This window comes from Aulonocara stuartgranti (assembly GCF_965226115.1).
Source record: "Aulonocara stuartgranti genome assembly, chromosome: 15".
In the NCBI taxonomy this organism is placed as follows: domain Eukaryota; kingdom Metazoa; phylum Chordata; class Actinopteri; order Cichliformes; family Cichlidae; genus Aulonocara; species Aulonocara stuartgranti.
The window spans coordinates 37,281,523-37,306,381 of record NC_138951.1 but is presented as its reverse complement, the minus strand read 5'-3'; the positions used below and the strand labels follow the sequence as shown (position 1 = coordinate 37,306,381).

General features: G+C 40.7%; 1 protein-coding gene across 1 annotated transcript in view; it reads left to right on the top strand.

Annotated features, from left to right (window-relative positions):
* The window catches only part of nr5a2 (nuclear receptor subfamily 5, group A, member 2), a 65,499-nt gene that overhangs the window by 38,190 nt on the left and 2,450 nt on the right, over positions 1-24,859 (top strand). The window contains exons 5-6 of the mRNA XM_082504681.1: positions 601-720; positions 4,412-4,559. Coding sequence (XP_082360807.1) covers positions 601-720; positions 4,412-4,559 — 268 coding nt within the window. The remainder of the gene's footprint in view (positions 1-600; positions 721-4,411; positions 4,560-24,859) is intronic.

Below are 24,859 nucleotides of genomic sequence, written 5' to 3'. Positions count from 1 at the left end.
CGCTTTTTTTTCTGTGGGTGGCTCTATACTATTTGGCTGTAGCCTTTATTTCTCAAGGTCTTTGTACAATATTATCACCGCTCTACATTTCAGATTATTTGACAGACTGGATTTTCTAACAGGCATTTTTAGCATTTGGAAAAAACCCAACGTGCAGTAAAAATGTTTAGAGCAGGTGACCTCATAGACTGATCGTGGAGCCTGTAAAATGATTATAGTATTTATGACACAATCTTAACCACAAATTTTAACAGTGTGACTTTGCTTACAAGTTCCTGTTTAAAACTTGATTTGTTTTCAGTGACTTACAGATATAAGACTTTAATTTTTGGAACATTAAACACATTTTGTACAGTTTGCACATCCCATGTTTTCTACGCCCCTCCTGAACACACAACTCTGTGTGTTGATGACTGCAAACCCGTCTAAATAACATGTAATAAAGGAGTGCAATGAAAGACATGCAATCTGCACTGATGACAGTTACGGTATTGTACATCTGGCATTCAGTCTCAACAGAGACTGTTGTTACAGCTTTATAAGAGCGGAAAAATAAACACCTGGCCTAATGTGGATTTTTGTATATGCATCTCTAATCAGGTGGATGACCAGATGAAGCTGCTGCAGAACTGCTGGAGTGAACTCCTCATTCTCGACCACGTTTTCCGCCAGGTGGTGCATGCCAAGGAGGGCTCCATCCTATTGGTCACTGGCCAACAGGTAAGAACTACTTCCAGCATTTTCCACTCCTTTTTTGTTTTTGTCCAATCTTGTATCACTCAAACTCTGAAAAAAAAACCCTTTTCTTTCTTTCTGTTAAAAGGGGATTTTTCCTTCCCACTGTTGCCAAGTGATTGCTCACAGACATGTCGCCTGATTGTTGGGGTTTCTTTCTAAGATTATAGGCTCTTACAGTTTTTCTCAGAGCATGAAGACTCAAACAGTGAATAAATAAAGCACTCAGACACTCATGCTGCAGCATAGTGAGTGGGTGGACAGATAAAAAATGCAGCTAAATGTGTTATTTTCTTTTACTGGGGGTCTTTGAGGAAGTTGGTGGGAGATGGTGCCTGAAGCCCTAACAAGAAATCTCAATGCATCAGAATGCCATGTGCTGATTTGTGTTTCGGCTTCTCACACACACACACACGCACACACACACACACACACACACACACACACACACACAGCAAGCTGTCTTTAAATACGCAAACATAGAAGACTCACTCGGTCTTCAGTGATTCTCAAAATCGCACACAAACAAAGGCACATTTTAAAAAGAGAAAGAGAGAGTGTGTGCAGTCACAAAGGTGCGAAACTGCTCATCATGAATATGCCTCTGACCAATCAGATGGCTGTCAGTGAGTTGAGAAGTCATGCATTATTGATTGTCTTGCACTGCAAAAACATTGCTTTTCGACAAATGTTTTACAACAATAGATTCTGGCGAGCGCGTGTGCACTGTGTACAGGGGGAGTCCTTTTAATTCCGCGATTCTGAATGAAGACAAGGTCACAGTCGATTCTGAGCATGGGTGAAGAAGCAGCCAGTACTGCCTCTAGTGGGAACTACAAACTATAACAAATAGTGCTATGGTAGTAGTAACAGGTAAATGAGAGTTTGAAGAAAAAAATAAATAAAAAGGCAGAAGAAGCGGTGCAAGATTGTTGAACAGATGGACGGAGGGAGTAAACTGATGGAAGGAGACTGAGTTGGATAATAGGAGGGAGAAGAAAAGAAAGGAGGCAGAATGAGGTAGAAGAAGGCAGAAATGTGCCAAAAGTAGAAGAGATGAGGATGGATCGGGGAGAAGATGATGAGGCGAAGCAGATAAGGCTGTTTTAAAAGGCCCGAACAGCGAGGTGCAGGAATAGGGGGAGGAGGAGGGGCTGATAGTCAGGGGAGGTGCTGGATGGCGGTTTCGTTTTGCATACTTTGGTTAATGAACAGCTGGTGTTGAGGATGTGTGTGTGTGTTTGGAAATGTATGCGTGTGTGTGTGGGAGGGGGGGGGGGGGGGGGGGTCTGAAACAGTTCATTATCTCCTATTATTCTCCACCTGGCCAGGGGTGACAGCACAGTGATAATGCAAGGGATATTTAAACCGCAGTAGCAACACCACCCAAAGCAAATGCTACACAAACACAATCAGGACTTGATGGGAGAGCGCTGCACCGAGTCTGGCAAAAGCCTTCTCTGACCTTAGTGCCCAGTAAGAAGCAAATCTGTGTTGTACATGGAGTACATGTAGTCCTCTGGTCTATAAACTATATATCAGTATTTTTAAAAAGGACCACGTATTTGTAGTTCTAACCTTTACACAGAGTGGCTGCATCAGGTTAGAAGCATAGTCCCAACAGCAAAACAGAGAGCCATTTGTCCAAGAATGCAGAGTGTGCAAAATCTTAATTTTGAACAGATACTACAGTTTTACAAGGTGGATTTTTTTTCCCTTTGGCAGCCCAAACGAAATAACACAGCTGGTATTTTATACTATTGAATTGCCAGAATGCCCATATGTAGTGTATTATGAGGAATTAACCAAACGATGCCATAACACGAAGCAGCCATTGAGGACAGGCCTTAGTTCATGCCGTAATTAATCCATTGTTGCACTGAAACTGATTGCACTTTGTCCTCAAGTGCATTGAGGCAAATCACCACATTTATTCTGAAATAAATTCGCAAAGTTTACCAGGAGATATTGTACTGCTTTTATTAAAAAAATGTGACTGAAGGACCAGAGCTTTGCTCATATGGAGAATTTAAACAGATGTTTCTTCCCTCTTGCTTTGAAGCAAGCTGCTTCTTTGCTCTTGCCAGTCATACGCTCCATTCATACTGACATTTGAAGAGAAATCCATTGAACTAGCAGATTAACTGCTACAGCCTGTCATTTGCCTTCTGTCTTGCCCGGTCTCATGTCCCTATGTTTGTTGTCCCTTGCTTGTTAATTTTATTCTTTTTTTTCTGCCTTTCTTTCTCTTTACTACTGCATGTCACCAACAGCAGTGAGAAATGACCATGAGTGCTTGTTCTTTATCCTGTCATAGGATCAAACACACAGTGGAACTTGTACAAATGTGAGCAAACATGAAATGACAAAGGCTGGACTGATCTGTTGAATGATTTAGCAAGGCCTCACAGTGTGGCAGTCAGCCGGCTACAAAAAAACACTATAAGAGTGTTCCTGGTGTGTATTAAATTCAATTGACTATATATATATATATATATATATATATATATATATATATATATATATATATATATATATAGTCATATATACACACCAACCTATTTTCACCTTTCATATTAATCCTAATGTTCAGCAAAGACTATATTTATGATAAGTTAAGATTTGAAGGTTTAATCATATATTTGCCCTCTATGTCTCTCCAGGGGTGATAATAAAGTGGTATTGATTGATTGATTGATACGCAGGTCACCAGAGTTAGTGCTAAGTCTGCTATAGTGACACTATAGCGTTTTATTTGGTCTCTCTTTTTACTTAAGGCTGGGAGGCAATAACCCAAGGCATCACCATCAACAGTCCAATCCTTCAATGAACTTATTTCATGCACAGTTGATTTTATGTAAATTGATTGACACCTTGGAAGGGGGGCAGTGTTTGCTTTTCACAGAGCCATAGCTCTTTCTGTCTCGGAGGTGTTAAGATGGGAAGACAGGGACAGAGGCGTCGGGGCAAAGTGGGAGAGTGCAGTGTAATAAAAGCACACGGAAGGAAAAAAAGTGGGGAAGGCAGATAAATAAATGAAAAAATTGGTGTATTATCAACATGTATGTCCCTTTGACCCTTTTCTTATTTGCAAAGGGAAAAAAAACGTATTCCAGTCATCTTATTTACACTGTAAGTAAAATCCAAACTCACGGCTGCTTATAATTACAAATGGAAGCTCGCAGGGAACCTCTTCCTGACTCGCACCAACATCTACCTTCCCCTGGAAACCCTCACACAGTCAATTATAGTAATGAATTGTCAATAAGTATAAAAATTTAATACGGTCCTGCTTATGGTGAGTGGCGACTAAGGACTTGCCTCTCATTCAAATGAGCTGCAGCTGCAGGTTTGAAGCACACCTGCAAAAGGAGTGTGTAAGTGGTGTTAATGTTTATAGGTTAGACCTAAGGAAGCATGTTAGCCATTTTTGTATCCATGTGAAAGAAGTGAAAGAGAAGTGACAGACTAGAAATGGGTGATTTACTCTGTCACAAACCAAACCACCGTCCAATTATTGCTATGGGGCTGTAAAACTCCCAAATCAGTGATCAACTAAGTGACATTGTGTTCTATTTGGTATCTACAACTATGTTTTCAAAACTTCTGCTCAAACTCCAGTCAGAGTCACTTAAATGCACACATTTTTACCTTCTTCTTTCCTATTTTTTTAAAGGTGGACTACGCAGTGATTGCCTCACAGGCGGGAGCAACTCTCAACAATCTGTTGAGCCACGCCCAGGAGCTGGTGGCCAAACTACGCTCTCTGCAGCTGGATCAACGGGAGTTTGTCTGCCTGAAGTTCCTGGTGCTTTTCAGCCTGGGTAAGTCAGATATATTTTATATCAGCTAGGAGGAACACGGGAATTGAGAGGAAGGGGTGGTTCTGAAACGCACAAAATAGTGAAAGGGCAAATGGATGTGAGGTAGGTGTGGTTGGTCTTTTTTAGATGGATGTGGCAGCTCTTGTATATACGTCTGGGTCTAAAATTTAAATGTATTTTTGGTGAGTACAACTCTCAATAAATCTAGGTTCAGTACAGTGCAACCATACAGATGATATAGGACTACGGGTGGATGGAAGTTTAGATCCACTATAGGCAGGTTTACTTTTTCTATTAGCCAGCTCTTGCACATAAATCTATCGGTGGCATTCCCAGCAGCAAATCTCTCACCTGATCTTCCACCACATCTTCAAGTTTCTAAAGTACAAAATTTCTTGAGAAAGAGAGTATGCCAATATGAAGTGTAAATACAAAATAAATATTGACGTTTTTCTTTTCTGAAATTTAGCTGTTGGTCTTTGGCATCGCAGACTTGCTGCAACAAATGCAAATTAAAGATCAGATCCTGGATCAACAATATTAGAAGTCATGAATCACAGTGTGTGCAGGATTATGCCAAGTGCAGTGTAACTCATAACCAGTATTTGAGAAGCGAGCTGTGCATGAGGAATGAGATGTTAGTTTGGAACGGGTGAGAGGGCAAGGGGTCAACAGGGGGGCTTTTCCTCTCAGAATTTGCTGTAGAGCTTTGGAAAGGAAAGAACAGATTTGGAAGGGATCTCAACTAAAGAAGGGTGAAGGAAGGGAAGGAGGAAATAGGAGGAAGATGAAGAGCGAGCGGGAATTGAACTGGTCGTGCTGTTTGAAGGCAGGCACCAGCCTGAAGTATTTTGGAGACAGACGGGCGGGAGCTGAGGCTAGAGAGTGCATGGGATTTGGGAAGGAAGGTAAGTGGAGGAATATAAAGCTTGATGAGTTAAGGGACAAAAAGAAGGGTAACTTTGATGGCATGTGGTGTGTGTGCGTGCATTCTCCTCAGTGTGTGTGTCTGTATCCCAAAGCTGCTCTCGAATCTCTAAGCCGAGGTCAGACATTGCCAGGAGACTGTCATCTCTGACTCTTTCCTAACGAGTCTGCAACAAATTGCCTCTGAGGAATACACACACACACACACACACACACACACACACACACACACACACACACACACACACACACACACACACACACTGAGCCAAACCTGTTTAACATCCCACATTACTGAAGCCAGTAGTGTCAACATAGGGCCCTCTATGGCATGGAGAGCAACACTGGCTTACATGTGATGAATATTTTCCTCCTGCTTAGCTCCCAGTCCCTTCTGACAACATGTAATTCACAAGAGTCACACTTTCACTTCTTTAACACCTCTGAACAAAGAAAACAGCACTAATGAACTATACATACACACATATATGCGATCAGGAGGAATTAATGCTTGTGCGCATTTGCAAAGAAAGAGACAGGGAGTGTGTGTGTGTGTGTGTGTGTGTGTGTGTGTGTGTGTGTGTGTGTGTGTGTGTGTGTGTGTGTGTGTACACATCTGTGTGCATGCATGTGTTTGTTTCAGTTTTTTATAGGGTGGGGATGTTGCTGGGGCTCAGGGTCTAAATAATTTGGCAGAAACATCATCCATAATGAAAGGCCCACCTGAGGGATGTGTATCGCCCCCGGCAGTGCCTGTTCTCCGGCGTTGCCCAGGCCTCCCGCAAAAGAAGGCCGGCACAGACGCCATAGAGCTGGCTGAGGGGATCAGCGTTAGCCGAGGTGGTGTTGGTGGGATGAGGGGAGGAGAGAGGCTCGAGCTACGTAGAGCCAGGAGATTACATTATGTGATTAATATCACATACAGCTGAAACTGAGTATGTAATTGGCTGTAAGAAGGCTGAGCTACAAATATGTTTACTTTTGGGGAATTAATGTGCATAATGTGTGTAGCATCGGTAGTGGTATGTATATTTAAATATCAAAACACATTATCAGAAGGGTCAAATTAATTTGCGACACAGCTATCTGTGCCCTACCGACAGAGCCAGTTATTAAGGGTCGTAGGGAAATGAGGCATAAAAGTAGATGTACACTGACTGCTGAACTAAAAGATTAGACTCTTTCTGTTTATTAGCCTAATTTAATCTCTAATACTGGTCACTTTACTCTCTAATTTAAAAGGGATGTGTTCATTACGACAGGTTTGAGACTAGGAACTGTTTGCACTACTTTGATTGATTGGTAATTTATTTCAACATGTGAACAATATACAAGTACATTTAGAAAAGAAATGAGAGAAAAAAAATATACTATACAAATTACATACAAAAAAACATTCTGATTAATTTACATGTTGAAAGGGAGTGGGAAGAAGTATACACTTATTTAATCCCACCCCTGTCCCATAAATTATCAGTGAATATTTAGTCAGCTTCCTTACTGATATAATTTGTAATAAAAATAGTGAACAGATTTCTGATATACTATATACTATAATATCACATCATGAATTTTTTGTTTGTTTGTTTTTAAATAGAGACATTCACTTAATTTAAATATTTTCCTTTTCTTTATAGATCGAGAAGATCATATTTTTATAACTCTTTTTGAACAGTTTTATGTTTGGACATTGCTTTAATTCCATATTCAGTTTGTTCCATAGTTTCACTCCTTGAACAGAAACACAAAAGCCTTTTCTTGTAGTACGTACCTTCATTGTTTTGAAGTTACAAAAACCCCTTAAATTATAACTTCCTTCTTTCAAAAAAAACATACTCTGAATATTACCTGGCAGTTCTTTATTTTTTGCTTTGAATAGAATTTGTGCTGTTTGGAATTTCACTATATCGTCAATTTTCAATATTTCAGACTGCAAAAATAGTGAGTTTGTATGTTCCCTATAACCTGCATTGTGGATGATTCGAATTGCTTTCTTTTGAAGAGTAAAAAGTGAATGTAATGTGGTTTTATAGTTATTGCCCCAGACCTCTGCACAATAGCTTAAGTATGGTGAAACCAGTGAACAGTAGAGAATATGAAGTGATGTTCTGTCGAATACCTGTTTTGCCTTGTTTAGTACTGCAATGCTTCGTGATACTTTGGAATGAATATATCTTACGTGAGCTCTCCAGTTAAGTTTTTCATCTATTATTACCCCCAGAAATTTATTTTCACTGACTCTTTCAATATCAACACCATTTATTTGAATCTTTGCATTTGTATTTAAACTACTATTTCCAAATAACATAAGTTTAGATTTATTCAAATTTAATGATAATTTGTTTTTATCAAGCCAGAACTTCACTTTACTTATTTCATTAGTCATATCCTCCAATAAATTCTGCAGATCATCACCAGAGCAAAAAATGTTTGTATCGTCAGCAAAGAGAACCATTTTTAATACTTTGGACACTTTACAGATGTCGTTAATGTACAAGTTGAAGAATTTTGGACCCAAAACTGACCCTTGGGGTACACCACAAGCAATGTCCATACATAAGGAGCAACCACCATTTATTTTCACAAACTGCTTTCTGTCACTTAAATAACTCCGGACCCAATCTAAAACTACCCCTCTGACACCATAACGTTCCAGTTTTCTTATTAATATATCATGATCTATAGTGTCAAATGCCTTTGTCAAGTCTATGAATAACCCAGCCACATATTGCTTTTTGTCTACTTTAACACTGTGGCTCTACTTATTTAGCACACACTACATTTGCATCTATTTAAATAAGCATGTTAAATCACAGGATTAAACCCTGAGAAATACCCAGTAATTCAGTGCCCGGACAGCCTTTTATAAAACTAATAAAGTGGCTTCTATAGATTTGTTTGCTTCTCCTATCACAGATACTGCTATCATGATTGCTACTGCTGCTATTACAGCTGCTATCAATGGATCGCTGCTATGATTATCATCTGAGCCCCACACCTTACAGTTGACAGCCAATGCCAATATGGCATGCAGTGCAGTATTTTAAGTGTCCTCTTGTGCAACATGGTGGAAAGTAAAAGTGAGACACTGGGTTTTGTAGCACCCATATTTAACTGTAAATTTAGTCTTTCTCGAACTTTGTTTAAATATACTTTCATTTAACTTCTACTGAAGTTTATTTACAGTATATGCATGCAGTACCAGTCTATAAACTTCCCCTTTTGTCCAGCAGTCAGCTTGAAGCAGCGGGCTCAGGGCAAACACGCAGAGACGAAAAGGCATTGCAAACAATATATAGTAGAAAGCAAGAATTAGAAAATATTAGACATTATATCACAAATTAGTGCCAAGAACTCAATTTCTTATTCTATTTTATTTATTATTGCACTTCTTTCTAGTTTTTATGATTTTGAGTATATAGCGCTCTGTGACTACATGTCTGCAAAAGGTGTTTTATAAATAAACTTTACTTACTCACTCACTTACATACAGCTGGTGATTTCCCATGTGAGTCATCCCCCCTCTCTTTCTGTACATGGGCAGTCAGTCATTCACTCCCTGGCAGAGGAGCTTTTAGTTAAGCCAGTTGTCAATAAAAACAGAGATATAGATGTCAACCCAGCTGAGAGGAGACACTTGTCATGATCTGTATGTGCGCTTGTTTTCGGAGTTATACTTCCTGTTTGCTTTCGTTTTGTTTATTGCTTTATTTTATCTCTTTCTATCACTGTCTCTCACTTTCCCCTGTCACTCCCTGTCTTCGGTGAAGGCTTTTACCCTCTATCAAGGAGGAGATTATCACTCTGAGATCATTGATCTCCTAAGTGTTTGTAGGACTGTGAGCAATGATTGTATGTCTTGGGCATTGAGCAAAGGACACACATAACGGCAGCGAGAGTTTGAGGGCTGTCTGGATCAGAGTTTGGAGAAGGATTACTACGAGTCATTGAGTGTCAAGAAACTGTTAATGGGCCTTTGATTTCCTTTAACAGACTTAAAGACCTAACAGAAAGACTGTGTGGGTTACAGAGCATTACCAGAGGTGAAGGGACACGTTTGAATTCAGGCTGAGTAAAAATAAAAGATCTTCTCTTTATATTTTAAGCCCTCCTTTACGTTTGAAACCTGGAAAAATTATCAGCTTTTGTCCTAAATCTTCACGATGTGTTTCTGGTTCATCATGTATAGTTTCCAAACTTTGAAAGCAGATACAGAGACAGAGGTCACAAAGTGCTCACCCAGCAACCAGTTAACCCAGCTTAGTGGGTCAGACCTCATCAGCTGTAATTCGGTGAGACATGTGCTGCCAATCCTTGTGAACTGAGAGGAGAACCAGAGTACTGCCAGACCAGTGCAGGGTGGTAAATGGTCCCAGTGGAGAGAGTGCATTTGTGGACATACCTGTAGCCCTAAATAATGTCCTCATACTGCAGCATTTAGCAGGAAAACAGGCAGTAGCGTGCTGAAAATGTGTAACTGTGCTCACTTTGTAATCGTTCATTATTCATCATTCATTATGTTGCTTAAAATCTTTTCTATTGATCAATATATCATGCATAATTATGCTTTCTGTGCAATGCAACCGTTTATTGGTTATATTATTCCTCTATTAAACACGAGTACAGCTGATTGTTTTAGGGTTTGTTCTCATTATTTGCTTGTTTCTATTTTTTTAGAGATGGAATAAATGAAATCAAATTTTTAAAAACAGCTAAATAAAAGCTAAATGTGGATGGCTATTATGTGCCTAAAATAGACCCAGTTATTGCCATTAAAACAACAATAGAAAATATCTTTTGTTTTTCTTTCAGGCATTGTGTAACTACAGATATACATATTTGTAATCTTTATAAGTGATGCAGACCAATGCTGCTTTTGTTTCATCTGTTAAAGTAAACTTGGTGGTTCTCTTAGTGATCAGAAATGGGCAGTGTTGTCCATTCATAAGAAATCAAGACAGGGCAGCCAGTGATTCAAGAGCTGCCTCAGCAATTCAACACATTAGCCGTCTGTCAAGCGATTAGTCAGTCACTGAAATTGGAGTTTAGAGACACCCACCCATCAAGTCTTTGCCACCCTTCATCCCTCTCCATCCATCCAGGCCTCTGTATTGTCTCTTGTCTCATTGCTCTGTCCTTTCTCTCTGTTTTTTTTAACATCCATCTTTGTACAGCTCAATCTATCACTACTCTATCGCCACATCCACCTCCATTGGTCCTCATTCATCTTAATTCACTATTTATTTCTTTACTTCCTCACCCAACTTTCACTTCACCTCTTTTTCTATCCCTAAACATGGCCAACATCACAAACAATTAAATGTATAGATGGATTCAACTTTAAAAAATAACATTTAAGTTAGTTTAATATCTAATAGTAACCAGTAACTGCTTTGATACTGAAGATATTTACAATTATTTGAATTTAATTCAGATTTCAAGCATTATAGCAGATTTTTTCATCCGATCATACTGCTTTTAACCATTCCCGCCATTTGAATTCCACTTTTTACAGCATCAGCACCCAGTCACCCCCGTCCCCATACAATGAAACATCTTTCATTAGCATGTTTTGTGTGCCACACAAAACGTTTTTTCAATTTTTTTTTTTTTTTTTTGCGCGCTGCGAGGTCAGACACCAATCTGCTGACAGCAACACAAAGCAGAAAACGTGATTAACCTTGATGAAAACAAACAAGTTTCTCTCCCTCTCTGTATTTCTTTATCATTTTTGTTTCCTCGCACAATGAGAGAGAAAAAAAGATATAATTCCCAGACAGGTACATCCTAATTAAGCAACAGCCGAGGCTGCTCAGAATCAATACACTGATCCCTGGCCAGTGAGCAGGGGAGCTGGATAACGCAAGCCCCCTTACACGCACACGTACACAAACACACACTCACATGCCCATAAAACATGGCAAATATTCATTTCCTGAAAAGAATTCAATCATTTAAAATTCATTCAGGAATTGATTAAAACTGAGAAGCAGTGACAGTTCAACATTTATTCTATTGAGCCATTTAGTAGAGCATGCTCAGTAATCCGTGTTTAATAATGTTCTAACAAAGTTTAACAGATTTTTTCTCCCTTTTTGGAGGCAAACTTGCACTTGGCTACAAGTCAACAGAATGGAGCATGATGTGTACCTTTGGCCTGATCAATACGTGAATAAAGTATAGTTAGGGTGTACATGTGTTCTTATGCCCTCGTCTTGACTGAACACAAAATATGATTCTCTTTTCCTGTTCTCTGGAGTCATGTGGATGAGCCAGTGCATACATTAAATTAATAAATTAATAAATAATGAGAATAAAAGCACTATTGTTTACTGTAACGCACAAAAAAGTAACAGTAAAACAACAAAATGTAATCTGCGTAATCTGTTAAAACTTTGCCCTGTGTGCATGTGGCAATCATAAAGCAAACAGTAGGGGAAAAAAAATGCTGAAACTGATAACTTAAAAGAAACAACAGAACCCACGAGTGTAAAAATAGAAAAGAAACAAAGTCCTCACTGTATCTACTAAGACTGCTAATAATATGAATAGCACACAATTATTTACAGTAAAGGAGTATAAACATAGAAAAAGAGCAAAACAAATGCAAAATATAATAGATGAGAGTAAACTCTTATAAATGAATTGGGTAGAATTCCAACAAAGAAGAAAATCATTTGTAGTTCTTGGTGCAGAAACCTTGTTTATATGAAGTGTCAGACTTTTCTTTCATCTTGTTTACTTTTATCATTATTTTAAACCGTTCATTTAAATATTCTTAAACACTCTTTTTTATTCCCCCCCCCCCCCCCCCCCCCCCACCACCACCACCACCACCACCACCACCACCAAAAAAACAAAAAATAAAAAACAGACAAAAACAGAGAAGGGTACCAACAAATCTGGCATTGTTGCTGTCATATGAGAGAATTCATACAGGCAGTTTCATGTGTGAAGTATTACAGGTCAGATGTGATTTGATAGTTTTTTTCCACGAGAAAAGAGCCGGATGGTATGAGATGCATGTGTTTGAAATGTGGCATGACTGGTGACTCATAGTGTACGAGTTCATGGCGGTGCAGACAGCTCTGACAAATGTTTGTGTCCCATAAATTAGTTTCAGTCACTGATTGGTCCATTGACAGCAGTAATGTCAAATGCAATAGTGGTGATTAAACCTTATATATGTATAAGGTTCATAAAGCGCAGTCCACGCACTGAGCGGCTGCATCTAGTCCTTTTTCATCACTTTGTTTTGAATCTTGGTGAAGTGCTCAGCAAACATGTGCTGATTGAAAACTATTGGACTCTCATCTACCTTTCAAACAAATCTTTTTACCCTCCGTCTAGTTTCTCCAGGCATCATTCTGATGCAGGAAACAAACAAAAAAAGGAAAAAAGTTGTTCAAACTTGGTTTCCGACAGAGCCAAATCCAGCTAATCATGTTTGAGTGTCCTGACTTTTCTTTCATTTTTTTTCTTCTTATTAGGAGTAGGTGGGAGTGTGCCCTAAAGCAATGAACCTAATCCTTCTGTATATTTTCTGTCAATTTTATCCTAAGAAATCTAACATGGTGAGCAGTCAGCTCCTGATGGTGGCAGCCACTTTGTAGGGAATTCCATGTAATGAGGCTGTCTAAAAGGCTTTCAGACTTTATCAAGCAATAAAAGCTCCAGCTCACCACTATTACCCAGCAATACTGCAGGCTGTTGTCATTAGGCAGAAGTTGCAGTGAGTTTTGGTGGTGGTGGTTGACAGAGTGAGAATCAGTGTCTCTCATCACTAACCCCACCTTCACGCTCAGCCTTATATCTTCACCTGGGTACAGTTTCAGTTTTCAACATCTCCATCCAGATCATCTCCAACCAGTGCTTAATTTACAGCTCAGGCTGTGTTTTATAGATCTTTTTCCATTATTGCAGAAAACACTTATGTTGACACTGTTAAGCAGTGACATTTATCAGACAGTAAATACAGACAGTCCAATGCTTAACTCTAACCCGGGCCTAAAACAGAGTATGTTCTTGAGTTCATGCCATGCTTATGCTTATTATGTGCTATTGCACACAGCAAACCCACATGGGGTCATTTTGTGTCTATTTGGCTGTTCATGCCTCCCAGTTTTTACAAGCTGGTCACATGTGAATAGGTCCTACTCCCTAGTCATCCCTGTGATGTATCATAATTAATGTGGCAGCAGAGACAGATGGCACAAGAAGTAGATTGCTGCAACAACATTGTTGCATAAAACTACTCCCCAAAATATTGGTTTTGAATGATGTCTTCTATTGTTTTGAAAATAAATTAGAAAAGAGACTGCAACAATTCAGATGCATGTGTGAAAGTTTATAGAGCTATGGGACTCATCCAGTATATGTAACGGTTATTGCGTGCAGTGTAACATTGACTTAAAGGTGATGAATATGTGAGAGGGAGAACCTGAATAATCAGAATAATGAGCAAGCACTTGGCGACAGTGGAAAGGAAAAACTCCCTTTTGACGGGAAGACATCTCCAGCAGAACCAGGTTCAGGGAAGGATAGGCCATCTTCTGTGACCAAGTGAGGGAAAGGGGAAGGAGACAGGATAAAAGAGAATTTAAAAGACAGCATCCTAAGGATTTCAGATAATAACGTTATAGTGTTTTACATTTGCTGTCCTTATGAGCTATTGTGTATGTGATTTTAGTTTAATTTCAGCACATTTTTTTATTATTTATTCAGTACAGTTTTTGCACCACATGTAATACAAATATCCTTATATCATGTATAATGTTAAATCTTCCTTGTAGCATCACTTTTATTTTGAAAAATAAGCTTTATAAATGATTCCAAACCAGCAGCCTCATTGCAACGGCATAGTAAAGAAAACTTGCTCATCATCTACTGTACCAGTAGTGTTTCAAAAGTAGTTAGATCTCTCTGAATGTAAAATCAAAATATGTGCAGCCCAGCCCTTCACTTCTTCCTGAATATGATGACTGTTGCAAGTTGGCAGCAGAATTTAATGCACTTTAACTCACTGTCCTGCCAAAGCAATTCAGGACATATCCCCTGAACTTCTGCTCCCCTCCATCAATACACTCACTAACTACTCTAGCAGTGAGCACATCCAGACAAATGCTCCTGTAAAAGTGTTTTGTTTTTTTTTTCTTTAACCAGAAAAAAAATTCACCCTTCTACCTTACCCTGTGTATCTCTCCTGCACTCCCATGTGGGGTGATTTAAGGCAAGATAGGCTATGGAGAAACTGTTCCCCTCTATCTCTCCCTCCTGCCTTCTCTCTCCTTCTCCTTCTCCCTCTCCCTTGGTCTTATTACAGGCTGTCAGTTTATTATAAAACATTAGGAAAGCAGAGGGACACTTGCAGTTACTGTCCTATCGATCGGCAAGGATAGATTCTGTGATTTAGAGTCAGCTTTGGCTCGCGCCCTCCACATTCTCGGCCTCCTATTAAGGCACCAGCGCTTTGCTTTGGCTATTGATGTCTCAACATTAACAGTTACAAGCTGCTACAGAAAATCAATGTTCAACTTTTATTACCTGCTGCATAACGCGGAGGACCTCCCGCCAGCTGATACTTAGCAGTCAAAAGGAGGCATGGATGGTTGGCCGAGCACATCAGGTGTTTTCTAAGTGATATCTGCAGTAATATCAACTGTCTATAGCATACGGAGGCTTTCGGGGGCCAGTTGAGGGCCTTAGAGCTTTGGAAAGTATAGCATGCCAACCTAATTAGCACATCCTTGCAAATATTAGCCTCAATGCTCAACTTAGTTGCAGGTCTGCGCACAACGTTTTTGTCTTAAAATCTTGTCTGCTTGAAAAAAATTCTCTCTAGCACTACCATCAGCATGACTCACTTGTAGAGTACACCACCTAAATGTCATCAAGTTAAAATATTGGATGATCCCCTCAATCACCGTCCATCCATCATTGGTATCAACCTGGATATGTGTGTTGTAACAGAGAATCTTAACCCAGGTAGGGTGGATCTGGAGCGGCTGAGGCCTCTCAAACATTTATGAGGGGCTACTGAGCAACGGTATGGCAGCCCTTCTGGGACAAACAGCCCCTGGTTCTGTACTCTGAGTCCCGATCAACGGAACTCAAGTTCATTACACACACTTTTCAGCCGAACGGCGGCAACTGATTTTTTTCTCTCTCCACCCCACCTTCCTCTGATCGTCGAGCAGCCCACCACTGGGGCTGCATTACACTTGCTTGTTTACGTGGCTGCGTGTATAGGGTAGAAGGGGGAAGGGAGCGTGTGCTGGTGTGTACGTATGTACGTGTGTGTGCGTGTGAACAGGAGCTGCTCCCAGTGGGCAGAGCTTGAGGTTATCATTATGTACAGGTCGGTCCGCTGCAATGCTAATGCTAATGCATTCTCAGTGGCCGCAGCTCAGGTCCCAACGCTGTGCTAGCAGGGCTGCTACTCGTCTCCAATTAAAGACTGAGGGATGTCTGTTTGGGGTAGGGAAGACAGACCTGGGCTATCTGGGGCCCTGCGGAGAACAGGCTCACATTAGTCAAGGAAAACAGACTCGGAGAACAAATTGTGCATACACCAGAGTGCATCAGATAATCCCTCTCTTGATTCAAGCATCATCTAGTCCCTGGCAGTGATTTTATGCTATCTAATAACTGCTTTAGAGGACCTGTTGATTTTATTCTGCAGGACCTTATCACGCCGACTTTAGACTATCAGAGCAACCAGCCTTTCATACTTATCATGTGGTTATAACGAGTTTAAACAATGCGATAATTTTCTGTAGTCACAAAGCATAACCCCCAGAGCACCGTACAATAAGAAAGACAAATAGTCAACAAAACAGAGCTGGTCCTAGGAATCGAAGAAGCATCAATATTTCACTCATAATACAGTATAACAGTGCTGTGAGATGAGGACTATGGTCACTGTGTGTGTGTGTATGTGCACTGATGGTTCACACCAGACTCACTACTACTGTCATAAAGTATAGTGATCAGAGCAAAATTATTTAAATGTCAAGCTTTCGCAATAACTGGCATGTTTTTGATTACATAAAGAGAGCATGTAGCCATCACGTGTAGCGCGCACACACACAAGAAAACGTGCACAAAGACACACATTGAGATCTAGGCCAAAGGAGTGGCCTCTAAGTCTTTAAGTCTATTGCCAGTCAAGTGTTCAGTAATACAAACGTAATCCGTTTGGCCCCAAGCTTCACACACACCAGCCTTGTCAATCATTTGTAAAGTTGTAAAGCCATTCACTCTTTCGATCAATATCTTAGAAGGAGCTACACTGTTATTGCTGTAGTTGTTGTGTAAAAAAATAAAATAAAATCTTTACGACAAGACATTTATGATCCTTGTATAGCTCATGATGTGTCATTAGTGTAACTCACTAGACAATCATTACTTTATGCAAAATGCTAAAGGCGTGAGCGCAGAGTTGTAATGATTGAAAAAAGATAAAAGGGATGACGCACTGAGTTATTCAGAAAGCCCATTAAATGAAACCTAGTTTCCATAACTGAACTGTGTTCTATCAAAAGTCAGGATTAAGCAATGGAAATGATACTAAACTTGCAAGTGCGTGACTTTGCATGAAAAATGCTAAGTAGACTAAGAACAGCAATAATCCCCTACATCTACACCTACCGGGCTGATATTACAAATGGAGCTCGCTGGCATTACAGTACTGCCTGGCATGTGGATTATCAGTCTCTGCATCCCTCTGTGAATATGTATAGTGCAGAGGCATGCCTTTAAACTTTTTGGTAAGCTATATAGTGGTCATGGTGGCTGCTATAAGTCTATACACCCTTTGCTCTTTGAGCTTCTGTTCTGGTGGCGCGTGTGTGTGTTTAAGTGTGTGTGTGTGTGTCTGTGGACAATGTAGTTACAAGATACTTCTGTCACAGCACAGAACAGAAGAGCTTTAAGATGATATGTGTGTTCATGCTTTAGTCTTTGTGTGCGTGTGTGTGTGTGTCTGTGTGCAACCGGAGACAGTGATTAAATGTTTTAAAGCACAGATGATCCAACAGTTGCCGTCTCTTGTTCTCTCACCCTTTCTCTCTCTCTCTTTCTCTTCACTGAGCCCCCCACCGGTGACATTACACCCTCACTCTTGAACCATCACAGCTCCTTTCGTGCCTCTTCGTTCTCATGCTGAAACTTATTTTTAGCAGCGTGGTGCTGGTATACAGAAAGGAAAGCGATTCTTTATGTTGTGTTGGGAGAAAAATAAGAAAGAGAGGAGTGATTGTGGCTAAAGAAAGGGGTCGGGAAGCCAAGAAGCAGTCCATGATGAAACAAAATGAATCAATCAACCTTCTGTTCTCACAGACATGCCAACAGAATGCGCTCATACAGTAAATCATAAGAAAACAAAGCTATGTAATATAAAATAATGCTCTGCAGTAGCAGGCGTTTGCTATTCCAGCTCTTTGTGCCTGTGCACGCTGCCTTAGAGCATAAAGTTGTACTTTAGTGCCACCTGGCACTGATAGCAAAAGCTACCCCTGGCATTACACTGCAAGCTTGGAAATGGATACGATGCTCAGTACAACGATCAGTATTATTATAGAACTGCAGATAACTTATAAAGGTAATTGTCACTGATGCAATACTGACAGAATAATGAATAATAATATATTTATACTTTTTAAAAAGCTGTTTAAATATTACTAGATACTAGACAGCTCAACAAACTGATCTCAAATATAAACAGAGAGCAGCCATCCTAAAAATCAACTCATTTCACAGTGATTACCTGGCTACACAGCTGATTTTTTTTAAGCACACTGGTGTTGTTTTCCCAGATGTTACATTTTGTTCTGTAAAGGAACAAAATGTAACATCTGGACATCCTCAAGAAAGTGAATGTGCAGGTGTTTTGTTTTGGGGGGGGGGGTTTGTTCCTCTTTTATTGTCTGTTGTTTTTGGAATTTCATTTTCACAGTTAGACACTCCAGCGTGTAATGACGAACACGAGACCGCACAGTGAAGCAGCCCTTGTATTTTTTGTTAAAACTCATTCACTCAAAACCAGTGAAACCGTCAAACCTGAGCATGCGTGGACATAAGTAAGCATACTTGTGGTTTATCTTCAAAATGACTAATTTCCTCTGACTTTCTCGAATTGTGCGCACGACTGTCCTAACATTTGGCGCAGCAGGAGCGTGAAGTAAAATCTACAGTTAAGCTTTGAAAAGCAGCCTGTAAACATGCCATCTCCCATTAACTCTGAGTTGGAGGGGTGGGGAGGAGAGCTGCTGCCATCCAATACTTTTAAATAAATGAAACCCCAATTTGCACTTATGTGAAAAGTGCAGTCAACTTAACGAGGAACAAAAAAAATCCCACAGAGAACAAAGAAATCAAAAGAAGGCGTGGAATATATGTGGCACACTCTTCTTTAGTCAGCACTCTACCTGCCGGCATCAAAAGAGAATGAAGCCGAATGAAGAGGAAAGAGAGGGGATGGGTGGGATGTAAGACGAGAGAGCGCACGAGGGAAAGACTGAGTGAGAGACAGCGAGGTGGGAAACTGACACTATGGATTAACTGTCCTTCATGCTGAAAATATACATCCCCGGGCGCTTGATGCTGAATTATTAATTCAAATTTGTCAGAGAAAGAATGAGAGAAATCTATTGACGGGGACACGGGCCCTTTAATGGTCTCATTAAAGGGGAGGCATCCCACACCATGCACCTTCTGTACTGCTGCAGGAGTTTTCGGGGCAGCGGAGGGTTGGCGAGGGGGGGGCGATACTTGACCCCCCAATGATTTTCTGTCACTTTATCATAAACAAGAAAGGTTGACATGCCCCTCCACTCTCTATGCCCTCCCCTCCACCAACAAACAAACCCTGTGTGTAATTAGCCGACGGGTGCAAAAGTGCACTGAATCTAAACGAGGTTCACATGCATGCATTGATACACAGAGAGACAGACAGACAGACAGACAGACACAGGAACAGCACACACGGTGCCTGCTCCCACTGTTGCTGACAGGTACAAATGAAATACAAGGTAAAGTCACAGGGAGGCTGAAGAGCCACCTCACAGGTGCAGCAATATTGATTTCTAATTCATTAGATTCCTTTTTTGTTTTTCCTTTTCGCCTCTCCATCGACATTTCCTCACATTACACCAAACGAAGGGACTTTGCATCTGGATTGCTGCCTGTTAGTGCTCAGCCTGTCAGTCAAGCGTTAGCATCATTAGCTGTGTATAGCTACATGACTGGGAGCTGTTTAGTGAGTGGAGAGGGGGTGTTAACTTTCTGCACAGTCCACGCAGCGTCAGGAAGGTGGGAGAGCAGGGACCTGTGGGTGCATCGCTCACTCACTGAAAGGCTTTTGGTTCCACCTCCAGGGAGGGGGTGGGGTTAAAAAACAAGTGGGGGGCAATAAGGAGCAGAGGTGGGGAGGACTAGAGGGACCACAGAGGGCTAAGCACCAGGTTCATTGCTGATTCAAGTCTCTTAGTATCCCTCTGGCAAATGGATTTTCATAATGCTGAGACAATGTGATTTTTTTTCTTCCCCAGCAATATGATTTTTACCCCAGCAGGTCTGAAACATGTTAGAAATGCAAGTAAGGATTATTTTCATTGCTGATTCGTCTGGAAATTATTATTTTTTTCATCCGATTAACCAAATGATCGTTAGCATGGCCAACAAACTCATCTTGTGGACATATTTATATACGGGATGTGTGATTTATTGTAATAGCCACACAACAATATCATTGCCGTGCCAGTCTATGTAGAGAAGTCTTAACTTTCCCTTTAATATGTATCCCCACTGATATTAATCTCCCTGGCTGTGCCCATCTGTTGGAACCCTTACTAATACAGCCACAGACAGGACCTACTGATTCAGGGTGTAAATTTGCTTTCCCCTTCACCTCAAGATAAATCCCCAGCACCTTCCAGCCAGCATAGGCAATGAGAGAAGCTTTTCTCCTTCCTGCTCCAAGCACCTTTTCTCTTATTTATTTTATCAGACCTTAGGCGCATTTCTCTTCCTTTCAATATCTCTCTACCTCTCTCCATCACCCCGCCGAGCCCGCCGACCCATCCTTGGGCGACAGAACTCAAGCAGCCGCTACCTGTTTAGCTTAACAACAATAGCATTGTTGTCAGCTGAGGTTTAGATCTGACTTAATATATTCCCAACTGGACCGGAGCTGCTTAATTCTCTTTTACAGCCGCATGGCATTTGGCCCCTGGAGAGGAGAAAGTGAGGGTTTGATGAGTCGGCGGGCAAATTGAGCCTTAATGCTTTCTTCTGACAAGCTGACAACAGCATGTTCCCATTGGTGGCCAGAAACTGTGAGACAGTTATTATTCATTGCAGACACAGAGGAAATTTGGCCTCTGGATATTGGGCTCTATGCTAGCTTAAGGGCATGTAGCTACAGTATGTAGCTACATGTATGCTGGTGAAATAATGGTCACTACTTAGGATAAAGGGTCACTGCTCAGAGATTAATGAGACCTTTTTTATACCTAAGTATGAAGTATACATCCAGTGATCCTATCATTTGAATAAATACAAAAGAAAAAGGTAATTAAATTTGTTCATCGTGGTTCTGTACCAGTCGGTATATGTCCGTTTCAAATTCACCTTTCAAGCCTGAAAGGTGATTGGATAGTCGAATGGCATCTGAAATCTCCACACCTTTCCAGCATTAGAATACAAGGATGCATCTCACTTCTGATTTTGTTGAAACTGACATTTTGGCTCACACAAGGATTAACCAGTCCAGGGGGGGTTTTTTTGTTTGCATATGAACTTAACACTACACAAACCTATATGGACACTCAAAGGCAACTTTGTTAGGTACATCCATTTGAATGTTAATTAATGGAAATCACAGCCAATTACATCACGGCAATCTGCCAAAGTTCAAACTGAGCATCAATTCAATTGGGTTCAATTCAGTTTTATCTATATAGCGACAAATCACGACAACAACAAGGCACTACCCTAAAACAATGATCAAGGTATGCAGAAGAGCATCTCAGAACCGTGAAGCAGATGGGCTGCTGTAGCAGAAGACCATGAGATGTGCAGCTAAGAACAGAAAACTGAGGCTACAGTTCGCTGGTGCTAACTATAAACTGGCCAATGGAGGACTGGAAGAAAGTTGCCTGGTCTGATGAGTCTCCATTGCTACCATCATCTCCAGGAACATCACCACAGTTCCTAATCAGGCTCATCTATTTATGTCCACAGTGTACCCACTTCCTGGAAGATTTGTGTACTATGTCACAACCACATTTTGTATTTTTTTTTCTATACTGTTTTTAGTATATCCCTGCCTTAACCACCATGGTTTACATCATAGTTGGATGTTTTTTTGTGAGATCAATTTCCATTCCTAAAGCAGACAATAGATACATTCCTCCACATCCTCATCCTACATTCTGTGATCAGATTGTTGTGATACTCGCTATCCTTTTACCCTTTGGAGTATCAGGTTTCAAAGACTCCCCCATTAAATGTTAAGAGGCATATATCTGCAGTTTACCTCCATTATTTTTTCACTCGCCTCTAAGGTGGAGGCTTCATATTGAGAAGGGAATTCCCCAAACGGGACTTGGAGGAAAACAAGGTAGCTGAGAGCTCCAAGGAGCAGGGGAACCTGTTTTCTGGCAAGCACAGATAGATGTAATACTCTAATGGGGAAGGAGAGCATCCTGTAGAAGAAAAGAAACACACACACACATGCACGTCCACATAAAATGTTGTCAGTGGAGTGTTGATAGGAGCTGAGGTGAGTGTATGCAAGTGTAGCATGTATGTTTGTGTACTCCACGACTTTATGGTGCTGTGAGGCTAATGGGGGTAAAACAAAATGTTATTCATCAAAGATTATGTTTCAGGGCAAAGCAACATAACTCTGATAATAGGCTACCTAAGTGCTAGCGTTAACCGCTCGGCCATTGCTCCTTGCCCTGTGGCTCTTATTTGCTTTGATTGCCTTTGCTGCCCTGTGTTTTAAACACAGACACAGCAGAGTTCTCCCAGTGATCATGCAACACTTCTCTTGTGATAGTTAGTAAGTCATTAGTCCTCATATGTTTCTCTAAGAGTCAAAGGTCACCGGGTTCTCGTCTGTCAACGCCCCCATCTCTGATTGGAGCCAAGTTGTAAGGCAGATTAATAGTGGAAAAAGTAGCTGTGGACAGCGTCGACTTGATAACGGTCCAGTAGGGCGCAATAAAGAGGAGTTAGCGGGAATGCACGTTCAGCTCCTCACTCTTTGACGCACCGCTGCTGTAGTAAAAGGTCCTCCAGCTTTGATCGCCTTGTATAAATGCCTTTGAGAGCACCTATTGGAAGAGCCGAGCCACCTAATTCCCGCCTATGCAGGAAGTAACGAGTTTGTCTTCCACTTGCATTTAATTGGACAAGTTTTACTGACAGCAGTTCCCTCAATAACTATTTATGACCCACCAGTTTTATGTGTTGTTTTTGGACCCGGCAGAAAACACATGTTGTGAAGTTTTGAAAGGCTGTGTGTATGGGCAGCACGTGAGTCAGAGGTTTATTGATCGAGGCCCTTAAAGTGTAATGTGAGAGAACACGGTGTTGTTTTACCCTGTAATAACTGCTGGCGACTTAGCAGTGCCTTCACAAAACAGGTGCTAGCTTAATGTAAACCTATCAAGTGAACTCCCTACTTATAGTATTTAAGATTTTCTTTTCTTTCTTTTTTGAAACATGACTTTTCCCCAACTTTTGAACCTTAATAACAAACATAGCAACACTTTTGTCTAATTTGGGCAGAATTAAATGACTGGCCACGCTCTCAGCTAGCAGGTAATCACAACTGACTTTAACTCCATCTAAACTGAAGTTCGGCCAGTGACAGGGATGTTAGACGCCCAAATAATCGCAGTAGGCACCATATACTGCACAGTAACATAGTTACTAACATGAGTAACTGTGACCGACATGAATCTGATCTACAGCGACCTGTTACCGAAGAACACAACACTAAAATAGTCTAAGTATACAGAATTAAGAAAAATGTACAAAAAAGAAAACCCTTGGTGTAACTACGTATATGTGTTGTTTTTATTTCTCAGGTCAAATTTTTCCCAACACATTGTCCACTCTGTGAGGCATCTCTGTGATCAGAGTGAAATAATGGAGCAAGCGTTTGCACGACTGAATGTGCAGTTTCTGTGTGTGTGTCCCTGGAGCAGGTTGATTGTAAGGGTCGGTGAAAGAGCGTAAAAGACATACACTCACAGCACAGAGCAGATCCAGTCTAATTAAAAAGCACAGCGGAGATTTCAGGGGTTCTGTGAAAGAGAGAATTAATCTGTGTGTGTGTGTGTGTGTGTGTGTGTGTGTGTGTGTGTGTGTGTGTGTGTGTGTGTGTGTGTGTGTGTGTGCTCTTGCATTAGGTCGCTGGCTTCAGCATGATCGGCCGTCAAATGAAACAATGTATTCTGCGGGACCTCGGGGTTTCCTTTTGAGTATTCGGACGCGGCACTGCAACGAACTGTGGCTGTTTTATGTGAAAAAAAGTTGATAATTAGTCCCACAGTGACTGAAGGATGAGATGGAGAGAGGGAGAGAGAGAGAGGGGAGGGGGAATGAAGGGGGGCACTGAAGGAAGAGGAGCGAGTGCTTAGCACATTTAATACTCCAACCTGCCACTGTCTGGGAATCACTGATCAATTGTTTATTTGCTGCTTGTTTTAATTCATCACATTCGTGCCGTTGAATGACTAAATTACTCTGAGTTTCTGACTTAGTGGCTTCATGTACAATCACCTAAGCAGCAAAGATCCCTGGTTCAAGCCCCAGGAAAAGATTCCCTTTGGTGTTGTGTCAGGAAGGGTCTGCCAAATCAAATATGCAGTGCTACCTGCTGTGGAGGCCTCATGTGACTAAGGGAGCAGCTGAAAGTAGCTCTAGTAGCTCTTCACTTTTCTAATGTGTTTAACAGCAGAATTCAAACAAACAACTCTTCAACCTTTTTCTTCTTTTTTTTCACTGTTTTTTCCAATAGAGAATGAATATTATGCTATTGTCATTTGTACTTTTTTTTTAGAAGCCCCGATTCATTATTTTTTCAAAAGAGGCTCTGCTAATTAGCAATTAAAATGCTGTCTTATTGCTTCACTTTTGTCTAATTAGCTTGACAGAGACATTGGATCCTAATTCTCCATTGTCCCCCCAACATCGACACACGCACACAACGTAGTCGCACACAAAACAGAGACAAATCTTTCAGAGAAAGCATGGTAATACTTGGCATGCCTCTGCTGTGAGATGCTCTGACATACCAGCATGTGGTGTTGTTACAGTGTTTGCACTGCAGAAAACACTTATTCTTATATTATATG